The sequence below is a fragment of the Mastacembelus armatus genome, chromosome 18 (genome assembly GCF_900324485.2).
Source record: "Mastacembelus armatus chromosome 18, fMasArm1.2, whole genome shotgun sequence".
Taxonomy (NCBI): Eukaryota; Metazoa; Chordata; class Actinopteri; order Synbranchiformes; family Mastacembelidae; genus Mastacembelus; species Mastacembelus armatus.
The window spans coordinates 7,039,860-7,059,152 of record NC_046650.1 but is presented as its reverse complement, the minus strand read 5'-3'; the positions used below and the strand labels follow the sequence as shown (position 1 = coordinate 7,059,152).

The 19,293-nt window shown below is 39.5% G+C and overlaps 1 protein-coding gene across 3 annotated transcripts in view; it reads right to left on the bottom strand.

The window, feature by feature from the left end:
- Window positions 1-15,509, bottom strand: part of pcxb (pyruvate carboxylase b) — a 236,621-nt gene extending 221,112 nt beyond the window's left edge. Inside the window, exons 1-5 of one of the 3 annotated variants that reach the window (XM_026327580.1) lie at window positions 15,410-15,504; window positions 15,054-15,201; window positions 5,183-5,319; window positions 2,890-2,983; window positions 2,245-2,335 (exon numbers count right to left, since the gene is read on the bottom strand). In XM_026327580.1, the coding sequence (XP_026183365.1) occupies window positions 2,245-2,335; window positions 2,890-2,983; window positions 5,183-5,318 (321 nt within the window). In that variant the 5' untranslated portion in view covers window position 5,319; window positions 15,054-15,201; window positions 15,410-15,504. Of the gene's footprint in view, window positions 1-2,244; window positions 2,336-2,889; window positions 2,984-5,182; window positions 5,320-15,053 lie in introns of all 3 variants that reach the window. The other 2 variants (XM_026327572.1, XM_026327586.2) reach the window with 2 other exon arrangements.
- Window positions 15,510-19,293: the final 3,784 nt, after the last annotated feature.

Sequence of the window (19,293 nt, the reverse complement as noted above, 5' to 3'; positions counted from 1 at the left end):
CCCCGCTAGGCAACAGGGAGCCACTGCAGAGGCCCCACTAACACTTGACTGTCTATTAGTAAAGGAAATAAAAACTCCTCACCCACAGTAATCTACACGCTTCAGCAGACACACTGTGTCCTGACCAATGAAAAGAAGCTACGTGTCACTTCCGGCAAGGGAACTGTCAGCTAATGACATTTTATTCTCATTCTCTCTTAGCTGCAGCTGTCCTGATCATCATCAGCTCAATGGACACCACTAGGAGACGGGCACACACGATGTGATGGTCGGGGAAAGGTACTGAGAGGAACACACACACACACACACACAGACACACACACACACGTGGTAGCAGACAGATACAGTAGCTGCCGAGCTTGACAGATAGAGCCATCTCTGAATGGGTATGTGCCATCTGCTCCTGGATACAAGACTGACTATAATTATGGGCTGTCCCGTTGTTAAGGGAGCTGTTACCGCCAGGCCAGAGAAGCCATGGAGCCAAACACACACAAGCAATACAGCCAGTGCATGCACACAAGCAGGTACAGCTAGTCTGACACGCACACACACACACACACGATAACACCCTAAGGGTAACATGCATTCATAAAAGCAAGATCACACACTTGTGCTTTCTCTGCTACAACACACACACACACACACACACACACACACACACACACACACACACACACACACACACACACACACACACACACACACACACACACACACACACACACACACACACACACACACACACACACACACACACACACACACACACACACAGACAGTAGTGGGACAGAGACGGATGGTTATTTTGGTCACACAGTAATAGAGTGATACACAGCGTGAAAAAAGAAAACATACACGGAATGTGAAAGAGAGCAGGGGAGAAAGGATCCTAAACACACATGCACACACACTCATTGCTGGCATGGGGTGGCTGGACTCGTAGAAAGGCAGACGGATTTTGAGAAATGAGATGGACCACGAAACTCCCGACTTGGCTGGCTGACCACATGCCCACACAAAAAAAAAAATTACAAACCATGAGAGACTGATCAGAGAAATAATAATGAGCAACTGGCAGGAATGGAGGGAGGACAGAGGGAAAAGAGAAGGAATAGATCTGATCGAACACTGCCATGAGTGGCAGGGGGAAAAGCAGCACCAAGGATGAAGAGGGGGGAAAGAGGAAACAAGAGACAATGGACGAAGGGAAGGAAACAAGACAGGAAGAGATTAACAGGGGGAAGGTGTCTGAGTATTTCCCCTCCTTCCATTAAAGTAAAACATAAACTTGAGGTGGATAGAAAGAAATAAGGTGGTCAGAAACTGTCATTTGTGGATCTCATAAAAGAGATCAAACATGGTCAGTCAGCTTTAGGGATGTTGGCAGATGCAGTTTTGCACTTTGTACAGAGCCAAAATATCAGTTCCCCTGAATTCCTGGATTTCTGCTAAGCTAATTACCTACCTGTCCCACTCTGGCAGAAGTCCCATAATGAAAGCAAATATGCAAAATGATGAACTTTTCTTTTAATGCTTATTAAAGGCTTCCCACAAGTACTTCAAAGTAAATGCCTCCAAGCAACAATAACTGAAATATCTTGTTTCAGGTTAGTTATGTTTCTGAGCATGAAGAGACGCTGTTCTTAATCAATGTTTGTACCAATTATCAGGGCATGATGGAGCTAAACTATGAAGACAGTGCAAGCTGCTTACATTGGTACATATTCTATATATGTTGCCCTATGTTTTTTTTTTTTATTGCATAGACAGATTGCATGAAACACACGCATTATGAAAGAATTCCTTACATAGTTAGGATACATTTTTCTGTTGGCAGATATTAGACAAAGCTATGCTCAGGCAATTAGGTCCTGTATTTTATAAAACTGAGATCCCTGCAAAAAAATCTCAAATTCTTTTGTCCTTTGTGCACATCAAGCCACAAAAATTTTGCATCCCACACTTCCTCACATCTTGTTTGCTTTGTTTTGCAGCATGTTTGTTTCAAAATTTTTAACTGCAGCTTTCTGATAAAAACTTGATATCTTCAAAGCCCGAGCTGAGAGAAGGGATGTTTTCTCCGACTGCAGAAAGCTCCCCTCATTCAGGATTAAAGCCACTTCCATTACTTTCCAGTACTGAGTATTGAACATGACAGTTTCCTTTGAAACAAGTGAGTCAGTTTACTGCTAGGGCAAACAGAAGTGTTATTCGTTAGTACTATCTGTCAGTGTGCTTTACCTTGGCTACTTTGATGATGTCAGGAATGTGTAGGTATGCAGCAACAGGTGGCAGGCCTTTCCCGATCAAGTACGCCTCATCTGCCTTCTGCCTGTGAAGACAAGAGCGAAGGATTTACATCAGTGAGGTGGATGAAGGCCAGAAATGATGTGCACTGAGACCAATGTGGCTTCAGGGCACCATTTCCAAGCTGAGAAAAATAAATAAATAAATAAAATCAGGCACCTGCATGGTGTCAAATAAAGCACAGTGTGGTTATTAAAGTAGTCCAATGAGGCTTTTTTTAGGCTATGCTACATGTGGAGAATAATCTAGAAGACGACAAAAAAAAAAAAAAAAAAAAGAGGATGCGAGGGAAAAAACAGACATTAAGGAGCCAGAGGAATGCTCACAGTGGAGCAGATTAGGACATTTGTGCAAGCAAACTAATTAGAGTGATTACGGTAATGTTTCTAATGTTAATTTAATTATACTTATGTCCTTTCTTAATACCAAGCACACAACAAAGAACGGACCCATTGCTGATGGCTCTAATCAAATGTTAGTATTTCACGATCAATGCGCAGCAGCCTAGCAAGACACTGTTTCGCATTCTCTACTTAACACTGCACATTTGTTCAGCTCTAATGTGGCAGAGACTATTACCTGTGCATCTGTCCAGTGTCCTGCTCGGAGTAGACGGCCACGGTCCGAATCCCGAGTTCAGTGCAGGCTCTGAACACACGGATGGCTATCTCACCTGGAAGACAAGTCAGGAGGGAGGAGACCGGTGAAGAAGGTGATCGTTCGATTCATTTTGCTTTGGTCCATTTGTGCCTCCCAATGGTCCCAATCTACTTTTCATAAGCACAGACTTCATATAATCTTAACAACAACTTGCAGCACTGGTCCAATTTTGTAACTAATGCCTCAGCTGACAGAATAAAATACACAGCTTTTTTTTTTTATGCTGTATATAAGATGTGAAAAAAGACAAATCCATCTGGTGTACTATATCACACCATACAAAAATATCAACAGAGACTGCAACAAATTTACTGTTCCTAAAGTTAGAGAACAGTGTAAAAATCTCAGCTTTAGACAGGCAAAACACCACCTGCCTTTTATCTTGCTGTCACAAGATCCAAATAGTTTTTTTTTTTAAGCAACACACTGAAAACTAGTAAGATGTGTTGTGTTGAAGGGGAGGACAGCATTCAAACATTTGAGGAGCATTAAAAAAAGAAATGAGGCAAGCAAGAACATTTTGAAGAACTGAAAATAGGATACGTCTTTATGTTGGAGGCTATATGAAAGAAAACAAGAAGCCATGGTATCAAAAGCTAGAAAGGTGAATTCGACTGAAAAATCGACTTAAAATGAGAGATCTAGAGAATGTAAGGTCAGAAATACAAAATGATTTAAAAAATAATAATTAATAGGAAAAAAAAAAACATGTCTGGCAACCAATATGGAGATTTTAAAGAACTGAGGTTAAAAAAAGTAAATAAGGAAAACAGTTTGGCAAGTTTAAGAAAGTGACAAATAAGTGGAGAGTAGACAAGAATGGCAGTGGAAGAGGGGGTGAGGGAGGGAAATGAAGTAAGGAATGAAACGATGAGAGCGAAAAGGAGCAAAGTCACAGGGGGCAAAAAGGAAGACAGCAAGTGGCTCAAAGAAAAATCACATCTGACAAGTGCTGAAAAAAAAAAAAAAGAGTGTAGAGGGAGAGAGGAGAGGAGGTAAGACAGCAAGGCAAAAGCAACGAGGAGAAGTAAAGAGAGCAGAATATTAGTAAAAGAGCAGAGAAGCAGTGGCAGAGAGGAGATGTGCTTGGTGAAGTGGAATCTGGGCTGATATGATATGATAGTCCAGTCTCTCTCTTTATCCGACGGTCCGGTGCACTGCAGCATGATGAATGTGATCTAATGTGGTGTTGATATTGCGTCACAGCGATGTGAAGGAGAAGACTGATGGAAAGCCCTGCTGTGTGCGAATGAGTGTGAGGCAGAGACCACAATCTATTTGAATCAAATTGATGGATTAAAGCAGTTAAAGTCTGTATGGGAGGGTAGACATGAATGCATGCATGCATTCACACAATGTACATGACACGACAGGGGGCCTAGAGACTACCACATGGCCAGATTTGGAAATATAATGTAAATAAACTCAAGCACCAACCAATCACAAATAAACACTAAACCAAATAGATCATTTTAAAACTACCCAGTGGAATATAATGAAAGGTTCTGAAAACCCAATTAGAATAAAATGTGTGAACACATTTCTTTGTCACTCAAATCCTGCACATCACCTGACAGAGTCACTAATTGCACACTAACAGCCCTTCTGGACAGCGTTAGCATTAACCGGAGGGGGTCTGGTGATTACAGGCTTTAACCAGACTACGTCAGTGATGTTTACATCACATGTAACAACTGTTCTGGTGACTGCTTAGTGTTTAGAAAAGCCTCAGCTTCTCTATAATTATATTTCCATTCCAGGCACAACTTATACTGACTTCCAGTCAGGAATTATCATAGACTTTCTTTGCATACTGGTAAGTCCAACTTGTTCTGTGGACAACATTTTCTTTATCTGGCAAAAGATCCACTACTACAATATACATATTTTTATTCACCTCTTTTGTGTTAGAGGAAACACAGCTAGCTAGAGCAGCCAGCCACATAAAAAGTGTGTTTAAATATTAGAATGTGCCATGGCAAACTAAATGTTGGCCATTAAAAATTAAGAGAGTGAGTGTCTGAGTGTCTGTTCTTTTGCCTCAGGAAGTTTGCAAATGTCAACTTTTTTTTTTCTCATATTAAACAAGAAAGAGCATTAAATTGTATTTAATATAATAGTGCTACGTGAATAGCTTGTCATCTTTCCTGGTGAATTATTACTCTGAGGCTCTAGATGGAGGTTTGGGCATTGGGGGTGTGTGGAGTCTTACCTCTGTTGGCCACCATGACTTTTTTGATTGGTCGATAGTTGCTCTGAGGGGCAGAGTGGGCCAAGCGAGAGAAGAGACACGTCCTCCTCACAGCCAACAGGCCGAGACCACCTCGGACTACAGCGTATCTCAACATCCTGAGAAAATGAGGAAGAACATTAACGTACATGATCAAAACTTACTTAGATAAAGTGGTGAGTTTTTTCAGACTCGTGCTTACAGATTATTGTGTGCATATTATCTGTCCTTGGTACAGGATATAACAAATTATATCAACTGATTCTTCAGCAACAGGAAAGCTAATTGGTCAAATACAGAAGCCATTTTAGCTGCAAGTTACATGAACTAGATCAAACAAAAGAAAAATATCCAAAACCTAGATCTCAAACTTTCTATGTAACATTTGTTAAATTCAGTCCCTCAGTTGAGAGGGAAAAAAAAAAACACTAAGGAAAAGAATAAGAGGATGGCAACACCTTGAAACTGATAAAACAAAAACAAAAGGTGAGGGCCGTGTTTAGATAGATTAAATCTACTACAGAGCCAGGTGGCATTACAGTGTTGCCGAAGGCTGTGCCTTTCAACAACAGCATGGTAGTTTCCCAGAAACAACACAAACAAGCTGATCATTAAATGATAAAGGGTCTCTAACATCACAATAAACACAATCGAGCAGTTTTAAATATTAAAAACATAACCACACATAATGGCTAATAAGTTCAAGTCACATTCATATTACTTGAAGTTAATCAATGTTAATGATGGTCCTATCATCTTACTGAATGTTCAGACTTGCCCAAAAGCAGGAGAGGGTAACAATGTTAGTAAAACTAATAATAAATGTGTTCACAAAAAACTGGAGTAAAACCTTATTGGTGACTAAAAGTCATAGTGAAACTTCCTGTGAGAAGCCATTACTAGATGTTAAGGTGAGGGTTAGAAACCCCATCAGCTGCAGGTGACTCCCATTAAATCTGTGTCAGCTGTGTTTGTGCTGTAGTTTCTCCAAAATACGACAATAAATTGCATTTCCTAATAAACTTTGTTCTAACCATACAAGCTGCTCCCACTCATCCCATTAATAAAGTTCATTGTAAGGGAAAACTAATTCATCTTTCAAATTACAAACACTTGCCAGTCATGCTGCATTGTCCATTTACTTAATACTTACAAAAGAACTGCACTCAAACAAAGTGAGACACACACACACCATAATTTGCACATATTACCATCATGGCTCGATAACATCACCTTCAATAACCATGCAAACACACAGTTAAATTAACACCCCTGTTACCAAACATACAGAGACAAATGTAAGTTTACCCCACCACCACATGTGTATGGCACAGCTGCACAGAGGAATACACAGACTTTAACACATACACTGATGTACGAAGGTGCAAATTGTCAACAACTACGTCATCGGATAGGTGGTAAGTGCCTCAATGACTGTAGGAAAAGTGGCAGCTTTCCTGGTAGGAGCTGTCTGATAATGATCCTGAAACTGCAGAGGTGGAAGCTTCTTCTTCTAGTTTGACCATAGGGCCACACCTCAGTGACAGTGCTTTGCTGCCACACTGTGGTTAAACAACAGCAATGTGCCACTAACCAAACTGTCAGGTTTTATATATAAAATTTCCCGTCTCACCCCCTATGGGTGGTGTGTCTTCCTCAATCTCGGGTCCTCTACCAGAGGCCTGGGAGTTTGAGGGGGAGTTTTATAATGGGAGTTTTATATATATATATATATATATATATATATATATACACACACATATACCTGACAGTCCTTATACATATATACCACTGCAATAGAAAATACATAATGCAATATTAAGTTAACTATAGACCATCAACAGCTGGATTCATTTCAAATGCATGATGGGATACCCTTCAGTTTCTCCCGGGTAAAAGCCAGCATTACAAACTTTGGACAAGTGACTCATGGTAAAAGACCAAATGAATGAGAGTATGAAGAACTGAATCAAATCCAATGAATAAATGCCTTGAGACTGGATGCTCAGGTAGAAACTGTACACTATATCAACACAAAAGCAACAGCATCACACTATGAAACAGATACAGTTTCCCAAGGCCTGAATAAGACATGGTAAGAACAGCAGACCAAAGATAGATCATGTTCCATCTATCTGGGGCATTTTCTCCTCTCTGTGTCCTGTAGTAACCTTACCTCTACCAGGCCGATCTGCAATATGGCCTTAAATCCCCAGTTAAGAGAAAATTTTAACCATATTTTAAAATAAAAGAATATCCTGTCACAAGATGCTGTAAATACTGCAATGATACAACAAAGGTGTGCACACTTCTACTACAATCAAATCCCTTAAAAAAAAGGACATTTCATAGAAACTTAACTAATAACAAAAACAGACATTCACAAGACCAGGCTGCACTAATTTAAATAAAAGCATGAGATGTACTGAACATGACACTAAAATATTCCCAACCAGCAGCTTAATGCTGGTTAATTTAAGCCACGGCCTGTTATCTATAATGTTCTTTGATCTCCCAAAGACTGAAAATCTACCAGACACTGCGGCCTGCAGCAGGAAGTTCACACCCTGGGCTAAATTAGTGCAATTTTAGGATTCTGCAAAAAAAAAAAGTTTTTAAAATCTGAGCCCTCCTTTCTAAAAACATCTCCTTTATCTTTTATTATTACATTTTAACATTTATTAATTTATCTATTTATTTATTTTTTAGCACCCCTCTTCAACAGTCTTTCAGCTCATTAGCCTCTTCCTTTGTTTGTTCCCATCTCCCTGCACAGATGGGGCCAACAATAAAACGTGCCACGGCAACTGGTTCATCAGTAAAATGACTCACTGCCAAAACGCAGTGAGGCAAACTCAGGGATAAATTGTGGTATGGAAGGAATGTCAAATGGTGGAGACACTAAAGCTGTACAATGGAAGTTACACTTAAGGGTCATTTTGGTTTTCGCACCTAACTGTTATATAGCTGCTCTGTCTCTTCTTCAGGCCCTGGTGAACACTGTATCAGGAAACAGTCTAAGATATAAAGTAAAGAAGGGAAATAGAAATGATGGAAACTATAATAAATATACGTACCTTCACTTTGAGAAGCAGCACACTGACAATCATAAAACTGTGTGGAAGCATGGTGATAATCATTTTCTGCTAGTTAAGAGTTCATACTGCAAACACTGTAAATGAACACTGAACCTGTGGACTGATAGCAGGAAATATTGTCGGGCCTGATACAGGTCACAGAAGCACCAACTGATTGATTGTATAGTACATGAATTATTATGTTCAGGTTGGTGACTTAAGCTACTTCAGTTTCATGTGCAACCCAACATGGCAGGGATAATCCTAACACACTCATAATTACAGCTTTTGAGTGCAGGTTATAAAATAAAATAACTATCCTTACAGAGGAACAAGAAATTAGCATTTGAAAAGGGAGACAACTCAGAACTTTATCGCTGACTAAGAAGGTCAATACCTAATCAATTAATGGACATTAATATTTAACTGATTGGGACCAGGATATTGATAAAAATGGGGAATTAAAGACATGGTCTTTGTGTTACACCCTATTTAACTGATTCAAATATATACTAATCAAAGATGCAGAAGATGAAGATGTGAAAGTGTATTGTACTTTGCTGTAGTACCTACTTGTGTCACTAGGTGGTGCCTCTTACTATTTGATTAGAAGCTGACTGTTAATCCTTTCCATCTGAGGAAGAAAGAAGTGGCAGTGGTGTCAATGGACAGCGCAGCATAATGTTGTTGTGTGGTTTAGCTAACTACTACTTAAAGGAGCTGAGTGTCAGACAGCTATCTTCCTAATGTTCAAGTCAAGTGTTAGTGTGGAGTTAAACAATCATTTCTCCCTCTATGAGATTTGCATATTATCTTCCACAAAACCAGTACAACCATAGTCTGCAGTGGGGAGACTGGGTGTACCTGTTTCATGTTTTGTTAGTAACATTACAGGTTATATTTACTAGTGAAATCTTCAGAGCAAATAAAATGGGTCAGACTTTGTTCTTGTTGTTTGAAATGTCCAACACGTTTAGTCTGATCTACTCTAAGTTCTCCAATGAGCCCTGAATCGTTCACTGAATTTAATACTCAGGTTTTTCATCTGCCCAGTCACTGGGAAGCTCTGCAATTTTAATTACAAACTGCTAGTTTAATTCTTTTGCTCTTTAATGTCTTAACTCATTCTGATTTTGCAGTGACCTTAGATCGCGTCAGTGCTTAAAACGGTTTCATTGTATAATGACATGTATTTATGGTAGTTTGAGAGCTAGTTCGCCAGGCAACATGATTGTATGCACAACTGATGACACTTGCAGCCTTGTCACTCCCTCAGCAATTTGTTATTGCAATCAGACAAAAACAACCCACCCCTTGTGACAGCACTGTGTAATGAAACTATACAACCTCTTCCCCACCTCAATCTTGAATGCTAGAATCAGTTTGCTGCAACACAAAAGAAGCACTCTGTTAATCCACAACTGGAAACCAAAACTGGAATGTAGATGTTAGTGCCAAACCTATGACCCACCCTCTCCTCTTTATCCCATCTCTAAATCTCTCTGTCTGTGCTCTCTGCCTCCTACCAAACACACCCCCCCCCCCCCCCCCCCCCCCCCCCCCCCCCCCCCACACACACACAAAGGTACAGAACATGTTTGTGTTCTAAGTTTTTCAATAACCAGAGCCATTCAGCTAAATCACAGAAAACATGCACTGCCACATGGAAGCATTAGAATCTGCTCTGCCTAAAGGTAAAGGTTACATGATACCAGGAACAGTGTGTGTGTGTGTGAGACAACAGAGATGATTTCTAGTTCATACATTAACTTCTTAAAGATCAAAGTTCTGTTGTGATGCACACAATGAGTGATAATGTGACACACAAACACACATAACTAGCATGAACTTTGTCCTAATTGGCTGATGAGGCAAATACATCCATGGATATCTGCCAGCATTTGAACAACATCCAGGAACTTTTCCAACCTCTACAGCACGTCCGGCTACTCAAAACTCTCCAAACGGGGAGAAGTATAGTATAGTACCCTGAAGTACTACACGTGATTTTACCTTAATAAGACAAACAAAGATGACATTGTTTCTGTTACTTTTGGGGATTCAGAGCCTAGTGACCTTTATTTTACTACGTGTGTTGGCTACGGTGCACATCTTACAAAACTGGCCAACAAAGGTGTCCAATGTCTGGCGTCTAGAGCTTCTTTTGTCACTTTAACTCTGATTCTTGGCATTTCTGACATTCCGTGCTGGAGAAAACTCTCACACAACCAACCTTTTCCCCACATTGTTATTACAGATACTATGAACAATGACTTCTTCCTTTAATTGCAACAACTTTTTACATGTTGTAAAAAGATTGTGTGCCCTCACGGCTCACACATCTAAAACAGAATTCACAAATAAGGTCTGTGAGTTTGTTTTTTTCTATCAAAACATTTTGTTATATAGACACACTGCTGGGGCTGACAGGGTAAACCTGCTGAGGTCAATGCAATTAAAGTAAAAGCTTGCTCATTTGGATAGATGGGGTGTGTTCTGGCTACACAAATGAAACCTACATAGTCTGCAGTGAGGACACACCTGCAAATACCTACAATCACTGGTCTCAACATGCAACATGACACAAAGGTCTGGCAACATGTTTTAACAGATTTTCACAAATATACTGTGTTTATTCACACATTCATTCAGCTGGAACCAGTTGCACAAACACCTGAATCCAAATAGTTGTTCTTCCTTCAAATGTAAAGGAACAAGGAATTGAAAATGAATGCACATTGATCTCCACTCCCTTCCTCCACCTCAGCACTCCCATCCTCTTTTACCTGCTGCTGACCTGAGACCTACAATGGATGACGAGAACAGCACAGATTAATCCCCATAAACAAACGTGTGCAGGATTTTTATGATGCAAAAATGTAACACGTAAGATCGCTGTGTCACCAGTAGAGAATCATCAAATATGACGTTTAACTACCACCAACAATGCACGATCACACACGCAGGAACAAGGTTATCAAGGCCGATTGTGTTTGTGCAGACCAAACAAATGCTTGTGACTGGACTAAAAAGTGGGCAGCCGTGACATAAAGGTTAGAACAAGGAACATGGGTTTGAATCCTCAAGCTGCTGGAAAAACTCCTAAAAGCTTAAACAGGAAACACTCAGAGTTACCTGGAGAGAGCAAGAATTAATGTTGTATTAAGCTTCAATGAATTTAATTGTCTCACACAAACTGACACTAATCCTACACCTAAAAGAACCCACACTGATGTTATTGTTCCGTTGAATGAAGGTAAATCTAGTTGTATTAAAGTTCAATTTATGGCAGACTGACAGGACTGTTCAGGCCAAATGAAACTGCTGCTTTTTGAGCTCGATTTTTGTTGTCACTCAGCCCTTTTACCAGCTGTTTCAATAAGATGCTCCAGCTTCCTGCTGCTACAAGCTGCCCTATCAGGATAAACAATATGCTGGAAAAACACAAGATTTTTTTTTTTTTTTTTTTTTCATACGTAATTCCAAAATAATTCTTAAAGTTGTGGTCCACTGAATAGCAGCATAGTGTAACAGAAGCCATACAAATATTTATAAACATCATTGTTGATGGTCTTTTGTTACTGTGACTTGTGTGTCGATTCTGTTTTCAAGAATATGCTTCAGATTTTATGTTAATTTGCAATAGGAGCAGTAATTAAGGAACAAAATCACTAAGGGTTCATAACCAGGGAACTGTAGAGGAAATGGGTGAGAGAGCAACGGTTTGTAGAAACTATTATACAGGCCACATTCTCCTAAGCCTTGGTATCTCGGTAGAAAGAAAAAAAAGGCCTGGTCACTACCATATTAAAAAAAGTCAAGTTGGATTCATCTGCAATAGTTTATGCAAACCCTTCCACACCAGGAACAGACTTTCGAGCACTTGATCATAAGTTATAGTTATAATGACTGGTTATAGTGTGCTAGATGAGTGAGGGGCTGCTGAGAGGATGGAAGCTGCACAAATTACATTCCTACCCTTTACTTGACCCTCTTTGACCTCATTAAAATCTGAGGGAAGAATCACCTGCTACCAAAAGCTGCTGATTCCAAACATTCACGCAGCATCTCATGATTCTCCCACCTGCTAATCACGTCTGACTTAATCTGTCAGAAAGCATAGCTACTACACCATGAATAAGTGAAACATCAACCAGTGGAGTATTATGTGGGGAAGAAACAACTCTTTTATATGAATAAATAATCTTATAATATATAAATAATCTTTATGTCATCCACTTCAGAAGGTAATCAGAGTTTGTGGGATACTGCTGGTTTATTGTCACCGCTGTTGTCCTTGTTTACTTACTGCTTCCCCGACAGACATTCAGCTCCAACTCCCACACTGGCTATTTTTTAAGATGCTGCCCTAGCACTATGAAAAGATCCAGTGTTTCCCAGGAAACATAAGTCATTCTATTTTTTCCCCATTTATTAATAACCCTAATAACAGGTTAGTTTTTAATACACTTAAAGTTCTTAACAGAACATTATTGATGAAGTCTATGTAGTGACAATATGTTTTCATGTCATGAAGATTTATTTTCTCCACAAAATAATACAAAAGGGGGGCCTCTCAAACTACACACATACTTTAAGATTAAGAGGCAAATCATTTTGCTGTTGAGAGACATGTTATCAGTTTTGATGCAAAACCCCATGAATAGGCCTCATTTAATGTACTAAAAACAACTGGCTTATAACATGACAAAATATGTAACCTTGGCTGGACCACTAAGATAGTTTGTTAACTTCTACATTAAGGATATAGTCAAATGTAGCAGAGACACAATACTTTTACTTGCAAATGTCAAAAAGCCTAATCAAACAATGGCTCCTAGAGGTACAAAAAGATGAAGCACCTCCTTAACTGCTGTTAATGAGCATCATCACATTCATTTTGAATTCTAACACTTACATGTTAAAATACCAATCTCTGCAGCATCAAGGAACCAGTTTGCAGTCACCATTTGCACTTGATTATGCAAATTGATTTATGGGTAGATGCGAAGATTAAAAACATCACCTTACACTAAGACTGGCTGCTACTGTACATGAATAAAACACATGGGTCAGTTTCAACCCTCAAGTACATAAGTTTTATTTATGTACTTGAGGGTTTAAATAGCTGGAATATAATAAAAATTATATTGTTGCATACATAATTAGTATGCATACATTGTTATGGCTCATATTTGTATACAACAATTAATGTCTACACTATGAATGTAAATGTTTGCGTCACATGATCTGCAGCTGACCGAAAGCACCTGTTGTTGTGAATGAGCCTGAAGAAGGCCTAATGCGATGTTTGTGCACAAAATGTACAATTTCTAATCTATTAGAACGTGTGGCTTTTTCTGCAATTCTCCCACTTCACTAAAGCGCTGGTAGATGAATGAGCATACTACACTTGAAAGCTTACTTGCAGAAATATAATATCCTCTGACAGTCCTGGGACTCCCTGCATCTACCAGATATAGTCTAGACTTAAGTGTCAGCGCAGTGCGGTTACAAACTACTGACAACTGGTTAAATAGCAGATACATTATATTTATCTTTTCTTTTTTTTGTGGGGACAGCTCAATTACCAATGTCTGTCCAAATGCTAATCTTGATCTTTCTGAGATGCTCAAGACCATTTTTTCGGTTTGAGTGTCCAGGTAATTATTCTTCAGAGATTTACTAGATGAAGTGTCTGTTCATGAAAAAAAAGAGGGCACCAAATCCTCTGCATCATTTTTTAAAAAACTACAATAGAGATGTCCCACTTGCCTTGAACATTTCCTGTTACCTTTGAATTAACTTGACAAGTAATTATATCAAGGTGAATGAATGACATATGTCCATCAAACACACAGTGCCACTATAATCACTTTAAGAGACCTAAGACAAAAAGAATACAGCCTTTATCTGCCTGAATATTTCTGATCACACCACTGCTAGTGAATATTTCGCCCATTCAGTTTATGATTTGTGGAAATAATTATCCTTTGCTTGATCACTGCACAGCCCCCACTGGATCTCCCTGAGCTCTGGGATGGGGCAGCTGGTCTGCAAGTACCACTGTTTGAAACAGAGTAAAGGTTTCTTTGAGGATAAACAAACTGTACAGTCAAATGATTACACACATTCACAGGTTCAAAGGTGAAAGAGTGAAGACCAAACGTCTGCCACACAAATAGTCAGTGAGAAGAATCAGGCCATCACACACAAACACACACACACACACACACACACACACCATTTGATGTGCAGTTTACAAGAAAAAAGGCAGGTTATGCAATCTACAAGTTTAAGCATGTAAAGAGACATTTATTTCCTTCTTTACATGACCTAATACACCGCCTGTTGCTCTTATAATCATCATCTTGTGCAGAAACCCCACAGTAAAATGTAACAATTTATGCCTCTTTGCATTAACAACCTCAGATCCCTTTCCCTCCACTTGTAGCGATTGCTATGAGGAGTTAAAAGTTTTTATGTGCACAGTTTTGCTAAAAAGGTCAGAGTTACCCAGGACCAAACTTAACTGCAGAAAATGGTGTCAATATTTACTTTCGAGACAAGTTGCAAATGTGTTTGTGTAGCAACTGTGCAGCAATGACAGCTGGACCCTCTACACTCCCTAACATCTGTCACCACGTTGACAATAACGACACATGCAATACTCACAGAGGGGGGGAAAAAAATGGGAATGGGTTTGTCTCCAAGTCAAATGCACCCAGTGACACACAGGACTCATTCATACACACACGTTACCCATCAGTACTCACGTGCTGGTGCTGTGTCGTATCAGATAATGACGTGAATCCGCTGTCAAGTAACCGGACACCGAGTATAAACAGCCGACTAGCACTTTGTGTTCATGGGTTTGCTTCACTGCCTGCTAACCTCACACAACAACAACCACAGGACACGTTACTGCGAGGAAAAGGAAGAGGAAGACAGAGGGGGTTATATATACACTCCGCCGCGCACGCGCGCACAAACACACACACACACGCACGCACACAGGTACACACACAAACACACGGAGTGACTTCGGGACGGCCGAGCAGGCGCTCAAAGGCTCCAGACACACACACACACACAGGCTGCAACACACACGCTCACTTCTGCAGTCACGCACAGACTCTGACTCTGCTGGTTGCTAAGTGTAGCTAACTTCGCTAGCAGCTGACACCGTCTGGCACATAGAGGAGACTGCTACTGCGCCTGCCTCCCACTCCCTGCTAATCTCTGCCCCCCTCTCTCTCTCTCTCTCTCTCTCTACATGAGGCTTCCATCCTTCTCGTTGTCATGACGCAACCAGACACGCCCCTTCCGCTCTCAGCCAATCACAGAAGAGGGCATGACAGCACGCGGCACCATTTAAAGAGCTCGCGACTGAAGAGCAGGACATTGTAGCCAAAGCTGCTTAAAGGGGCCGCAGCATGTCAACATTAACTCCAGTGTTTAGTTACACCTACGCTTTTGACATTAACACGGTTTCAGAGAGAGAGAGAGAGAGAGAGAGGTTTGTCAGGGCTGTCACATAACTTCACATAAAATCATAAACAGGAGAATTAACACTTACAGATTGCCTTTATGGTGCTCCCATATACTTTTTTTAACACTGACTTTTCAATATTAAAAAAAAAAACAATGTAACTAATATATTAACAATGAAATGTTTTATTTGAATCATTTATTTATTTATTTTACAATTCTTTATACAAAAAAAACAGCGTTTTGCCTGGTCAACACAAAATAACAACAAAATAGGTTAACTAGCAAACAGTGAATGATTTAGCATTAGCTGCTAAAGAGCCAAATATAGCTCTTGTGAATTGGTGTGGACAAAATATACCTGTGACTCTTTACATTCATCAGATGACCAGAAAAACATCTCCAAATGAATGAATGTGTAAACAGTAATAATAGAAACTGTTAGTTTCCTCTACCCATAAGAGGCCAAATAAAAATTTGTTCTCTCTCAGGTATAATAGAGCTGAGTCATTATTACTATTATTAGTGGAATATTTTTTTTGCCAGAACGAAATGTCTGGTGTGATGCTGTACTGGCATTTTAGTGAAAATCTGCCATCAGAGTAATGTGTTCACACATGAAGGATAATGTTTGGTAATTATGAATTTACTGCCTGTAAAGGTGATTTATTTTCATATTATTTGTATTCCCAGTGCTGTGTCTACTAATTACTGTGTATATCAATATTAATTTTTATTATATATATATATATATATATATATATATATATATTTGTTCATCATTATCAGAATAAATGGCATGAATCAACATGTATGCCGTGATTGGGAAAAGATTTCTTTACATGAAGTAAGTGAAGAGAGGAAAACTGAGTACTAGAGGTGTGTGCAGGAAGCTGTTGAAAAGGGCAGAATTTGATTACAGGCACTGAAAATGGCTCTTTGTAGCCCTGCTTTGTAGTGTGTACAATAGACCATGCTTTTATCTGAAGAACCACACAACACTGATTCTCATCCTGCTCTTATTTAAACATGAAAAACAACCTAAAACCTTATTATTGTGTAATTATTGTGAAAATTTCAGAGATAATCAACAGTAAAGTCAGTAAAAAATGTGTGTCTCCCTGGTGGTTATCATAACACTAAAATGTTAATTTCCTAAGATTTTCACTTTCAAAAGCCAAACGTTTTTTTAATTTGTAAGATGTTTTGTACCTAGCTACATTGTCATGGAGTAATGTAAGGACTGAAGTTCAGTAAGACACACACACACAATCACATATGGCATCTCGACACGGGTGCACACATATGTGATTGTTTCTCAACTTCTGTTTGTTGTCTTATCAGCTCTAGATAACAGAGTCTGTGTCAATGACTTTCCTCAGAGGACACAATCAAACTCAAATAAAATTATGGCAGGTACAAAAGTGAATGTGCTAATCAATGATGTATTCAAAGTTAATCAGTTAATCAGAAACAATGCAAAGAGCCACAAACATAGTCTTAGTTGCACTGGGATTAGGCTTCATGATCAGTTTAAAAAGCCATACTTTGTCTTTGCCTTTACCTATTTTTCTGGTTATTTTTACACTCCATCTCTCACTGATCACTGAACAGTGATCTCGACATTTCTGTTGTTTACACTCAGCTTTGCTCTCTGACTTTTCCCAGGCAGCCTCTTAAGGCTGTGATTAATACCATACTCTCATACTTTCTCACACACCTTCTGTAGAAGCAAACACGGGCCTCTCAGACATGCCAAGTGGGCCAAGCGCAGCTTGCCAGTGTTACATTTGCTCTGATGTAGCTCGGCCACATTGGACCTAACTTAAAGAATTTTTGCACAAATTTCTTTGGGGAACAATATTTATCATCACATGACCTTTCAGCCCCAAGTAGGCCAAATTTCTGCTGTGTTAATTTTGCTTTGTTACCTGGTTATGGATGAAAAAGACACAATGATAAAAGTCTTTTGCAAGCACTGAGTACCCAGCAACAGCAGCTACTAATGTACTAACCTTCCCTGCTACAATGTTTAAAGTGCCAGCAGCAAAGGGACAGTGAACAAAACTTTCTAACTTTATTAAGTTTTTCCATAATAATGTGATGTCTGTGCCAACTATTACATAACGGAACCGACCTTCCAACTGTCTCAATGACAGTGGTCCACCTCTGAGCACATTATCTTGCATTTCACTTACCATAATATATTTACTTGTATACTTGTGTACTTATGTGTATACTCAGGTGCCAAAAGAGGACATTGCTGTAATGGTGCATGCAATGATAATAATGTATGTGTAGCGGCCGTGATAAAACCTTTATACATATAATACTGGATCATTTATGTTTTGCTTGCTTCAACAGTCTGTTTATGTTTTTGCTCTGTTCTTGTTTACCACAGAAACGCAGCAAATGAGAGGTAGTGGGGATGGGTTGTGGTGCGGGCATGTGCTCAGTTAACTGGCAAAGAGCCGCTTGCTAAGAGTAGCTGAATAGCCACTGCTCAGTAACTTCTCTGTGTATTCTGTCCCCATTCCCCCCTCTCTCTCCCTATTGGTCCGACCTCCCTCTCCCCCTCCATCTATGTACTTGTGCTCTTTCTCTCTACTTAGTGCAAAATGGAAAACAAGTATGAGCAGAAGAACTTTTCATAGCTCTGGGATGTAAAAACCTTTTGTCTGTATGGTAGGATATGGACACAGAGACAGGTAAAAAAGTTCTTATACATGGAGCACATTTATTAACTAGTAACAGTTAACCCACATATACAGATGATCACAAATGCATGTTACACACAGACAGACAAAGTCACCCAAACACATATCCGTGCATTTATAAACTTGAGGACCTGCCTAGTTAAAGATTTTATTTCGCAAAGAAACCTAAGAGGACATATGTACACACAAACATTAAACCATTCTTATCACTACAGTAGTAGCAGTAACACTCATGAAGATCAAATAATACTCACCCCCTTGAGAAATACAATTGAGCCACTAGACAGATAAGTATACAGTATACCCAACCTAATCAGTGCAGGCAAATTGTAAGTCAACATGAGGGCAGCGAAGGGAGGACATATTCTCTGCAGTCAATATAAAAAACAAACCTCATAACTATTGGAAACTTGCATTAAAGGTAACTATGGATAAGATGTTTACGGTTCTTCTTTCATCAGTAGACATCACCCATGTGTGTTAATGTTTCATTTTAGATCAGTATTTAGCTGACAGTACTGCACACACATAGACAAAGTGCCCTTTACTGGGACCCTCTCAGGACAGTCACAAACACACACAAACACACACACACACACACAATCACTGTAGTTAACCATCAACAGGATGATTCTGGGCACTCAGACAGTTGTGAAAGGGGAGATGGTCTGCCAAGGTCAATATTAGCCCATTATGGTGTTATATTAAAACCTTCTGACAAGGTGTGCGTGACTTTCTTTGTGGACGTGTGTGCGCTCATGTACAAGATCTGTTTGAATTTTATACCTTGAAATTGAAGACATTTTGG